Raw genomic sequence first — 13,197 nt, forward strand, 5'->3', positions numbered from 1 at the left:
CTATTACTGTATACATCTTGTTTTAAAAGCGAAATTAAAATCATAATCCTTCACATAATCCCTTAATCATAATCGGCTTTCTTAAAAGCTTCCTTTTTTTACATTTTAAATGATTGACAGCACCATTTCCTTAAAAGGGAAGCAAATCAGAAAACCTTGGATTTGGTGAATTCTGCATCATTGGGCAGGAAAAACCTCTTATGTGTGTGTGGCCCTGAACATGTTTAAAACAAAACTGTCAACCAGTTACATTGGAGGCTTTGCTTTAAGCATGTTCAGGGGCCAATGACACATATGAGGTTTTTCCTGCCAACGACAACATGCAACTTACAATGGGTTATTCCAGTTGAAATCCATACACCCCCCTATGGAAGCCACGACTTTATCTTCCACACAGGGTGTGTGAATTTCACATGGGGTTACCTGAATGGACGACTCCGTTTGAAATCTAAACCCCTGTGTGGGAGATTAAGGTCAAATCTTCTATTTAGGGGTAGGGGTATATGGACTTAAACTGGAACAGCCCTATGTGTAGCTACATGTAGCAACACAAGTCTCATCTTCTGCTACATTACCCGTTGTTACTAGCGATCATATATCCAAAATATAATTTTCTAACATGTTTCTCCAATCACCATGACTACCGTGACTAAGCATTTTTGCCGACGCATACATACGACTTAATAAAAGCGCCAATAATACTGAGGCACTGGTGGTAGCCGAGATGGGATACACCAACATCTGATGGTATATATGATAAAAACCTGCATCACTTTAAAATAATAAACCGTTATGGCTTGGAAAGCATGGCTTGTTTGTAAAAATAAAATCCTTTACTACAGCGGACTACTACTATATATCTGATATTATCCTTGAAAACCATTGATTATCGCACTTTCAATTTAGCACTTAATAAAAATAGCAGCCATGCCATCATCAACACATGTGGCAGCTTGATCACTGAGCAATCTGTCACAAATGGTGGGAGGTATAGATTCGTGCACTAAATATAACTTCTAATACATACATAAATATTCAAAATAAATAGTGACAGATATTTGATTTTGACATCTCCTATTTCACACATAATCGTCTGTGCACACACAACACCGGCCAAGACATGGTGCATGTATTTATCACACACATTAACGAGTCATTAATGAGCTTTTTGTTAAGTTGTCTGAATCACGCACTAGTACACTACCACCGCTTAGTACCAGCCTAAAATTTACTTAATTATAACAATTGTTGACACTCCTCGTGCATGACATTGAAAGACTTGGAACTATAAAATTTGCTCCGTTGCTATAGTAACTGATGTAATATTGTTTCATTAGCGACAGTAAATTGATGGAAATTCAGCAGCAGTTCCAGGGCATAATAATTGCGTATATGAAATAAGGAGTGAAACAAAATGGATGGAAGGTAATTTTGTGTGTCCATATTATCACTTTATCATCTGCCTGCCTGCTATCTTCAGAAGATAGCAATTGACCAACATGATTGTAATAACCTTGGTATGCAATATAACAAGCAGCAGTAGTCACATTATACAGTTTAGTTACATAAATTAAAGTATAAACATTAGGTATCTACCATGGAGCCATTGCGCACGCCCTGTTTAATGCTCCATAGGAACTGGTTCACTGGATGTTATGCAGCTTGTTCAGCAAATGACGTGTTAACGTTTCATGATGTAATTCTAACAACCAATCAGAACCAGGGGTGAAAAAAAAGCAATGATGGACCAGGGGCTACTTTTACACAAAAATTGCACTTGGTTCAACAAATTAAACTAGGAACCAGGAGCCATTTCCAATCACCACGGGGCAATATGAGTTAAATAAGCACCAGTTGCTTTGAAGTTGTTATTTATGGTTCACTATCCAGGGGTCCAGTTTTGTGAGAAAAGTCCCCTGGTCAACTAAAATTGAGATGGAACCAGTGGCCATTTCGGAGTTTCTGAGGACCAAACGGCTCCGCCTCCCACTTATTTTCACCCTTAATCAGAACAGTTTACACACAGTCTACACGTCACGAAAAAAACTTGAAACAGACAGCTCATTCACTAACCAAGCCGCGTAGCATCGCATGATCCCAGCTCAACCCCATTCTTTTTACACGATAAACATTACACACACGCATCGGCCAGTGTCATTCTTCCATGGTAGCAACTGTAGTTAGATTTACACCTAACTCTAGTTTATTCAACACGCTAAGATAAAAAAATTTAATATTACAAATATCATCTCATCATTATCTTCTTCTTTTTTTCATTTTTAAAATGCTACTTTCACCATAATGAAGCAGCCAGCCTGGTGCAATTGCAAATTTTAATTTTATACAACACAATTAAATCTGAACATGCGATGGGAAAATTACACTCCGCTAAACTCACCAAGGATGGGATCATTTACAGTAGCCTGTAGCCTTTGGGACTTATATACAATTACCGCACACAGGAGAAGACAATCACCCTTACACACTTAAAATTAAACTATTTATAAACACAAATGGTTCCAAAAAAAAAAGCTAGCTTCTTGAAAGCAGGCTTTTGATGACACCAACTGACTAGACTTAAAAAGAGTCGCAATAAACATGCAATAGTGCATTTCCCGACTTATATGACTGTACATTTTGTATGTAGGCCTAATTGAATGGGGCTTTAACTTTGTCAATACTGCTGTTTTCTTTGTTTTTTAATTTTTAATTTCAAAAATACCTTGAATGACTTATCCTCCACTGTAAGGCAATTTATAAACAATTTTAATTTTGTTACACTTATGCTGGGATCACTGAATGGGTCTTTAAAGCATCCCCTTCACATTTCCCCTTAATATATTCATTTGCTCATAAAAATATATCATTTTGTAATACATTCTTCTCATTCAGTTAATCATCATGATCTTTGCTCCATTTATATGCTCTATAGTAGCTACATTGAACATTGAAATAACCTTCCATAATTATTGCAAAGTTATTAACTTACTACAATGTATTTACTTAAGAATTCATTAATTCACTATTCAAACTACTACTAGCACAACCATTACCAATTGAGACATGGCTCACCTTGAACAAAAAACTACTTACATACAGTCTATGCTTACATGTACAGGCATATTCATGTGCTACTTTCAATTGACAATCAGGAAGCAGCTAGCGCCATAACTGTTTAAATATTAATATAATTATTCTACATTATATACTTCATCATAATTATATTTATAATTAAGTAAAATATGTACCTTGCTGGGTTAGGTTTTCATTATATCTTGTAGAAGTTATTTATAACTAAGACACAACAAACAAACAAACAAGTCACCACACTTGTTTATATAAGCAACACAGGCTACAGTGCAGGATATGGTCCCTATAATTTGGTTCACCCAAGTTCGGTAGAGCCGTACGTACATATTTCGCTCGCCGCAGTATCGAATCACACACATGAACTTAAACACTCCGAGTGTACACGCTCGCGTTCAGGTGCGCCTTATCGACATGTTTGCGGTGCAATTGCGAAAAACCATTGACGTCACTTGAGGTGAACCAAATTACAGATCCACTATCACACAATTTTGGCTGGTGGGAAATTTATCAGTTCTACAATATAGCTGCAGCTCCCCCTTCCTTTCTCCTTTGCACCTAATATGGGGGAAGGCAATCTGTCCAAACTCTGACAAAGAATTTGAGAAAATGAAAAACATACACCAGTATGACTTAATTTTACTGTCGTATCTCTATGTGAAGCTAATATAAAGTCCAAAAAAACAATTGTTTACTATTGTGTTTGATTACTTCTATAGTACCATCAACAGTGACAACTCGTTATGACAACTTTATGATCATCATTAAACTATTTAATGAACGTAGGTACTCTGCAAACAGCAGTGAATATTAAAGGTGACACCATCGTTAATCGTAACAAGTTCATGGTCATATAGACGCTGTCCCTTCATACATTAAATATCAAAAATTTACATTTTCAATTAGAAATGGGGTCACAATGAAAGCAACTAAAACCGATAAATAGATAGAGAGCGGTTTAAAAAATAGATCTCTACATTAGAGACCTTGTTCCGACAGTACAGGTTTCAAGTTAACAGGATTATTTGAAGATTATACTTTTGGTTAATTATTACAAGTCAGTTCATGTAGCAGGTCATCCTTGATAATCTTGCCATGGACATATTCAGGATACAAATTCTCCTGCCGACACTTTTTCTGACGTGGTAATCTTCTAAAATGCCACTCACTTTACAGACAGCTAGCCCTAGCTCAGAGTGCTGACCACTCAATGTTATAGCTTTCTATGTCTCATTGTCTTACAATCAGGGTTGATGACTTTTTTTAAATTAAAAAAATTAAATTTTTTTAAATATTTAAATCAGATTTTTTCTATTTAAATCGATTTAAATTTTTTTTTTAATTCTAAGAACTGCTATACCCAATGATAAATTCAAAAGAGACCAGTGGAATGCTAGACATATGCCCAATCCTATCAGGTATTTACACAAATTCAAAACCTGTTTTTACATGTGAAAATTGCAAAGAAAAATTTGGCAAAAAACCTGTTGAATTCTGCACCTTGAGGATGAATTTATAGCAATAGATAAAATGTCATCATAGAGCTATTGTAATTGTATCCAAAAGTTGTAAAAGCATTAGAAATTAAGTAAAGCAGCCAATTTAAGAAAGAAAAAGTATAAATCATCAGATTTATTAAGTTTACTTCAAGTACTGTTAAATATCAAAATATCAATTTTTAATGATTTGCCATAAAATGTGTATTAAATTGCAATTTCAAAAATCAAAATTATTTGATATCAGAATGACATTCTTCGTATTCAGAATGCAATTCGATATGTCTGATGTGCTCTAATGTCCCAAAATAAATACTGTCCAAACGTTCATACCCCAGCCCAACCAAAAATGGTAAAAATATTAAAAAGTTGATTTAAATCATTGATTTAAAAAAAAAAATCAAATGATTTAAATCGCGATTTAATTCGGCGTGATTTAAATCAAACAACACTGCTTACTATTATCACCATCTGATGCGGTGCATTTTTTTTTTTTTTTTTCTACTTCCAGTTTATGAATCGGTAGCATCTCATGATCCATGGAATTTTCATGGATGATTTAATATTTCATGTTTAGCCAATATCAACACCCGTTACTATACATTCTATGCATGTTGATGCCACACCAAGTCTACCGTGCAAATTGACATTTTACAATATCATGTTTCACATATCACAATGTCTTTATAATATGATATATATTTGGTTTTATTTACAGTGATGATAAATAGATAGATAGAAAAATACATATAACCAGTTTTGTGGCCATGGTCTAACAAAATTAGTGCATTTTAAGGATATTCAGATTTTGAGTCTTTCACATTTTCCATTATTAATGCTGTTTTATGGTGACCCTAACTTATGATTTCAAAATTTCAGTTTGATTTGAGTTTATTTACATTTGGTATTTTCATATTAAATTATGAATGGCTCAAACAAATCATAAGTCAAATGGACATTCTTATAAAATGTCAAGAAATATGCGAATGTGCACCTTTTAAAGTCAAGAAATATATGCGAATGTGCACCTTTTAAAAATAATTTATCTTTTAGGAAATTTCCTAGTCGATATATTTAATTTTTAGTTGTTATGCTACATTTGAGTTTTAAAATTTGATTAAAACATAACAGAGAAATAGGGCCCGAAAAATTTACATTTTACATGTTTTCTTACAATTGTAGCCATAAAGTTCTAAGACTTGGCACAAGTCTAAGCAATTCTAAGACTTGGCACAAGTCTAAGCATTCACAAGCAAGTCATTCAAAATCTGACTACAAACTACGAATTTGCCCATAAATTAAATATTTTGTTCTATTTTTGATACTTGATTATGAAAAAGATATAACGGATATACACTTGTAAAACAGCGCTAAACAATCAAGTAAGCATTCATAAAGAGCCACCGTATGGACAAGGAAATAGGGCAGTACAATGTTGAGGAATAGTGGTCTATTCATACAGGAAGAGATGGAGATACAGCAGACCTATTGCAGTAATACCTCCATAACATGTTTCCCATATTACCGTGACAGTTTGCATCCCACAATATCCTGCCAATTAGCAGATCTGTGCAGATATCTATCCAAAGAGCTATCCATACATTTATGGCATTCCAGATAATGTAGGCTTACATGTATCTAGCTATTACACATCTAGGCTTTGTACTACATGTATGTTAGCTTCTTTTAAGGGGGTACTACACCCCTGCCCAATTTTGTGCCTATTTTTTGCATTTTTCTCAAGAATTATAGTGCATTGGTGACAAGTAAGATATGTATATTATAGGGGCAAGGACTACAACTACTGCACTGGAAATTTTATTTCAGCAGACAACAGTTGTGGAGTTACAGTCAAAAATGAGTGGAAAACCAGTGTTAGATCAATAAATCAATTAACTACTTGCCTTGAGTTGCTGAATTTTCAGTGCAGTCGTTGTAGTCCTTGCCCCTATAATATACATATCTTACTTTTATCAAATGCGCTATAATTTTTGAGAAAATGCAAAATTAGGCGCCAAATTGGCCAGGGGTGTAGAACCCCCTTAAAACAAACACTACATGTTGGGCACTTGCTATAATGTAGAACAATGTTTCACTTTGTCAGTTTGGAATTTTAAGATGAATTGAAAATTCAAAAGCAAAGCAACACAAAAATATCCATAAACACACTGTGACGACAACCTAGAAATAAAGGTCCTTCAGAAGAAAAAAAAAAAAAAAAGAATTCAAGGTAAATGAGTCATTTGTCGGGCAAATTATTTTCATTTTTGACAAAAATGATCAAAATAATATTGATCTTTGAAATTTTACTTAAACAGGCTATTTTTGTGGATAAGCAGTTTACAACAGCTCACCTTTTAACGTTAAAATAATATTGAATTTGAATTCCTATTTTCACTATGTTGAATACAATAAAATAATATAAATAATGCAATAAAGAAATTAACTTCTTTCTGAAACCCAATTGCAACTACACGTACAGCTCCTTTTGCTTTCAGCATGTCTGTACGTTCTCTTGCCATAAAAATACATGACTTACACTTTACCATACAAGTACACTTACCATAGAAATCCATGGTATACACACACACACACTTGCCACAGAACTACATGTACAATTACACACCCAGCAATCAGTGCTACTGTCCGTTACAGTATCATGTCGGCCCATAGTAATCAAATTACACAGTTGGCAACATTATTCGCCAAACAATCGCATTCACAATCAATTGTTTTGTCGCAAGAAGTCAGAATGCTTCCAAACGATGTAATTGATAATTGATCACAGCACACATTTAAATGAAATATATAAATCTTGCTCCTCTTTCCTCTTAATATCAATAATCAAATGAACACAAACAGTACAAAAGCCGTCTACCCCAGTTCAGTGCCAAATGAACTTTGATATTTCAGCGTGAAAGATAGAAATTTGAATAAAACTGGCTTTCTAACAAATAAGTACTTTGCTATTATATTGTAAAACATGTACCTGATTTTTAAGGGCGCATAACCATGTCAGCTATGCCTTGGAAAATATTATAAAATTTTTAATAAACACAGAGGGGCGATTTTAAGAATATTTAAAAATAATATTTCATGAACAATGTTGCTTTTGAGAATGCAAATGGTTCCCATGCTTGTTTTTAATGTTTGGGGCAGATATATAATTGTATGATGCTTATTACAAATATCTTGTGTAGCATTTTAAGAATATTTAAAAATAATTTCATGAACAACGAGGCTTTTGAGAATGCAAATGGTTCCCATGCTTGTTTTTAATGTTTGGGGCAGAATGGCAGATATATACCGGTAATTGTACAAATATCTTATGTAGCATTATAACAGACTTTGGCATTTCACATTATTTATATTGCCGGACATTTTAAATTTTTGCTATACATGTGGCTAACACTTCCCATGTAATTAAAAGCAATTGATCAGCTTGACAGCTTCATCATGTTTTTCTGAGCACTCTGATAATCTAATGAACAACTTAAATTTTTTAATAATATGTACAGACTAGAGAAAAAATTATGCATGCCTTGCCAAATGCAACCTTTCATTACATTCCCATAATTACATTGTACATCAATGAGGTCAGTTTCTCCCAAGCTTTTAAGTTATGCCTGATATTGTGGCAAAAAACAACATTTGTTTTAAAACTATTATAATTTAGGTACGTCCCAGAGTTTTGAGGTGACAATTTGTGCCCCACAAATGACACTCTGCACAGCATCCTGTCCCATACATTCTGTTTCCCTTATGATCAAGAGCAATGCCTGCCTAGTATCCGACATCATTTTGTTCAATTTTTGCTTTAAAAGACAGATATCCTGAATTTTTCAAACCAACGAGGCAAACATAAATTTTGTAGGACAACCAGGCTTGATAAGATGTCAATATTGTCAATACACTGTATGAAAAGTCTTTTTTTAAATCATGTACCAAATCAAACTCAAATGTGATGCAACAAAACGTAATGAATCACTTGTCATCATCACCCAAAATAAAATAAGAACTTTTTATAAAATTAATCAAGTTCAAAGTTATTCTGTAATTACATCACACATGATTTCCAAATCTTGGAAAATGTGAACTGAATTACATGTATCGGTCAGTCATACCAAAGATCCTGGAAAGACCTTCCAGGATCTATGTCTTTAGCAATGATATCTGATTAAGTGCACAGAAACAGGAAACTGAACAGCGTACACATTTTCCTTTTTAAAATGATAAAGATCTTTTCTTTATTAACCTCGACTGGCTTTCATTTAAACATATTTTACCAACACACAATAACCTGAACTGATAACATACACATAACAAGATTGAAGTTTTGTCAGCACTGTCAAAGCATGGATCACCTGCAATGACTATGACTACTGAACAGGAAGTAAACCGAAAAACAAAACTCTCCTTAGCTGACCCATCCTTAAGTTCACAACCATATTTCCTTTATTGAAGCACTTGTTCACAACCTCCAAATGAATTAAGGTCACAGGAAAAAAAATACAAATTTGGAATCTTTTTTCAAAATAATGTTGTCCTTTGTATAAATTAAAATTACTTTGAAATTGATATTTTGGACATTTTTGCTGAAAATGCTGAAAAATATCAAGTTCAATTCATTGGCCATCTTTTTCAAACTTAGGACAAATGAATGCTGTGTCAATGAAGGCTGGCAAGCTTTACAATCCAGATGTTTTCATTTGTGCAGATTTTCATTTGTGCAGATTTTTCACCGGAGAGAATGTATACTTAAGATCTGGTATTGTATCCTCCTGCATCTCAAATCATACATCATCTTTTCCAGAGAAACTTATTGTAGTGTTGCCATTAGCCTTTTAGAGATACAGCGGAAACAATAGGATGGCGCTGCACGAAGTGTGTAGTCTTTTGAATTTGGCGGGTTTTACCCATATTGAATACTGGCAGAAGTAAATGTAGAGATGTGCGATTCAGAAACAATTCACTTACATGCAGTTCTCTCTCACAAGTTACCCAGGTGACATTTGTCTACATTTATTTCAGTACATCAATTGCATAACGCAAGTAACACTTCTGAGAACTAATATTTTATATAGTAGAAGCATAGATACTAAGCCATAAATACTTGTTAGTTCTATCTTAGCTGAACTGTACTTTGCCCCGGGGATGGACATTGCATAGCAATAACTATTGCTAGAAACAATCATCCATTACACTTACATAAAAACATGACAGGATTTTATGTGGTTTTCCATCACTCATTTCCTAGAAGTTGAACAGTTTGCAAACATCTGCTACAACTTCCAAAATCAAATTTTTCTAAAAAAGACTGCAAAATTACAAATTTTGCATGCTCTCACAATTTCAGGGTATTTCCACATGTTTATAATTTTTTTTAAGTTCTTAAATTGTTACCTGCAAAGATAAGACGATACAGTGCTCCTACATTTTCAATTTCATGCTTGCTTGGAACCGTACATAAAGCATGAAATCTTTCGGCATTAGAATTCACATTCATATCCTGTAAATGTTTGGAGAGTCATTTGTTATGCAACATAAAGCTATTGTGCAGCATAATGTCAACTCTGGTCTAGCATTAAGCATTTAAAAAGTGTAGGCATAACAATCAAACATGACTAAATTGCTAATCACTACTACACATTGTGTACTATAATGATTAGTCCTGTAGCAATGTTGTAACAGCCACCCTTTTGTTTATGATTTTTGAATTTTATCTGATTTTATGGCTCTATACCAATTTATGATTAAATGTATACCTTTGCCAAGGATGATAACCTGACTTAATGATGACACCTACCTTTATCTATGGGCCAATTACTCCGTCCAGAGCATAGGTCTATAAAATTGTCTTAAAACTTAATCACTGACACTGTCTGCAAAGTCTGTGGGTACTGTATTCCACCTACATGTATGTACTATGTAGTGGCTATAAGTGCCCCATGGCGCTAGGTCTTTTTAAGGGGGTGTGTATTACTTATATGAAAGTTAATCAAGACATTTTTGATGCAAAATATGGGTGTGGGTGGTGGGTATGCAGAAACTGTAAAGACAATTCACTGACAGGCAAGGTCCCCATGCTTTGTATACTGAGAAAATAAGAATTCTTGCATAATAATGAGGACCAATCACTTTATGCGTTAGAGCGTTGTGTGCCTTCATGTTTACGCGCAAAACCTTTAAAATATGCGGGTTAAGCATAGCAAAACAGTGATAGCACTCCTTCGAAAGATTAGCCCTCATTAATGCTGGGACTTTGCCAGTTAGTGAATGAATGGTCTGTAATTCTGTGTACTATTTAGTCTATGTTGAAGAACCCGATTCCACTGCAACAATTATACTTACTTCATCTGTTTGACAATTGTGCTTTTGCCTGATTCACCTGCACCTGTAGTCAAAAGAAAGAAACAAACAAGGAAAAAAATGTTAGCAAAATCTTTTGATAACATGGTGAACTAAGCACATCACATCAGTTTGTAGCCTTGTACTACTACTACAATGTATTAAAAGTATTAAACTTTTAAGGGAAAGAAAAGGTGGAAGTGCATGTTCGTTTTGCTGGAGCCCAACATACTGCTACTAAGCTTTGGACTTTGTGGTCTTATGGGCTCTAAAACTGAAAAGTTTTCGTCTACGGTGATGATTATCAAAACATTAATTCCAGAATGCATAATTTATAGCACTGATCATGCTGATAGAGAGGACAAATGTTTGTTATTAAGTTTGATTTTAAAATACTATTCTAATATAGCACACAGTCAGGGATTTTCCCTGATCCAGATTCAGAACTTATCTGATTGGACTTGTTCTCGATCTGATCGGTTCATTGCAAGGGTGATCATACATGTTGTATATCCTAGTGGCAGTGCAATAATGTGAAGTGCACTGACAACAACTAATATAAAGGCAATACATTATAATTTATACAGTTTGGATATTGTGCTCATAGGGTCATTTGTCGATTTAACACACCAATTAATTATTTTCAAATTTCATGACAGCAATTCGCTAACACATCATATTTTCAAATATCAAAGCTGATTACTACTGGTTTTAGCTATTTGCCATCAGTATCAGTTGATGGTCGCAGTGGGCGCCATTTATAGAGGGCACCCTACCCTAATTAATTTATCATGGAGTGTAGGGCGTGCTCTTTCTGGTATAGTACTGATCAAGAATGGTATCCGACAGGCCGATTTAAAAAAAATCAGATAAAGGGTGGATCGGCGCATCCCTACATGATGTATATCACACCACACCATTTGGCTGCCATCAATAACAGCACCAGTATGAATACCCCTAACAACTTCCCATTTTACACCTGTGTGGCATGGGACAATCAAAATAAAGTGCCTTGCCAAAAGGACACCACATGTTGGCCCTGATTGGATTTGAACCTAAAACCTTGTGATCATGAGTCAAACGCCCGAATCATTAGTCCTCTGTGCTCTCTTATTATGATTTTTGTGTAAATTCAGTTGCTTGCTTCATTTTGTTCTCCTTGTTTGATAATGCACTTCAGGAGTTTACAGCACTATATGCATGGTTGTTGTTGTAATTATTGCCATCTAATCTATAAATAAAATTAATGGTGATGTTCATTAATCTCATAAATAATACAATCTGTTTTATTAACTACTGTTGCATTTGTGCTTTGAATAATTTTGACGTCATCTGGCTCATACATGTATTTGTGATAAAAACCAGATTGAAATTGTTGAGAATATACTGCTTCATTTTGCATACTATTTTGAAAAGGACCTAAACAAGAACTGTCTTTAAATAAAGACAATGCCACGGATAAAGATCATGTTTCCTAATAAGTTTGCATCAATAAAGCAAAAGTATCAGGCAAAAAAACTTATAATCCGCCGCCTCCTAATTCGCAACCACCCAAGATGGCATATTTCAGTTAAAATGCATCTACAATGAAAGATTAACTGAAAACAGGATTTTACATGGGTAAAATAATAAAGAATAAATTAGCTTAAATTTAAGACCTTAATGAGCCTTCTAGGTGAAGGAATACTCAGGAGACAATGTTTTGCTGAAATCCATGCTGCCCATCAAAATGTAACAAACCACCCTTTTGGGTACCCCAGTATATGGCGCAAGACCTAGTTTTATAGATGCACAGCCAATGAGCTAATCTGAAATTGAAGAAGTCCTAAGTCATTGCCCTTTGTTTACTACAGCAAGTACATTTTGATATATAATAATAATAATAATATACAACAAATTTTGACATGTTTCCCCCAAATAGTAATTGCCTTGAGCAAAACTTAATTTGTATCTACATCAAGCCCTGTCTACTGGTTTCCCTAAAACCTTAATGCCACAGGAGCTTTTTGGCGAGGGGAAGGATATAGTAAGCCCTTTGAACCATGGAGCTCTCAGGTGCCAGAAATGTGACTGGGGATAGCATGCCACTTGGGTGTACCTTGGCCAACCAAACTGTCTGTGCCCATGTGTGTGTTCACACAATGATGCAATTGGACTTGAGTTTTTTAAAGAAAGAAAAAAATGCGGTTTAAAACCATGGGTCCCTCGGGTGCCAAGCATGTGATAGAGGATAGCGAGCCACAGGGGTGTACCTTGGCCGACCTAT

At 34.6% G+C, this 13,197-nt stretch overlaps 1 protein-coding gene across 1 annotated transcript in view; it reads right to left on the reverse strand.

Moving 5' to 3' along the window:
• LOC140148280 (guanine nucleotide-binding protein G(i) subunit alpha) overlaps nt 1-13,197 on the reverse strand; it is a 73,328-nt gene that overhangs the window by 33,499 nt on the left and 26,632 nt on the right. The window contains exon 2 of the mRNA XM_072170177.1: nt 10,935-10,977. Within this exon, the coding sequence (XP_072026278.1) occupies nt 10,935-10,977 (43 nt within the window). The remainder of the gene's footprint in view (nt 1-10,934; nt 10,978-13,197) is intronic.

This window comes from Amphiura filiformis, chromosome 3 (assembly GCF_039555335.1).
Source record: "Amphiura filiformis chromosome 3, Afil_fr2py, whole genome shotgun sequence".
In the NCBI taxonomy this organism is placed as follows: domain Eukaryota; kingdom Metazoa; phylum Echinodermata; class Ophiuroidea; order Amphilepidida; family Amphiuridae; genus Amphiura; species Amphiura filiformis.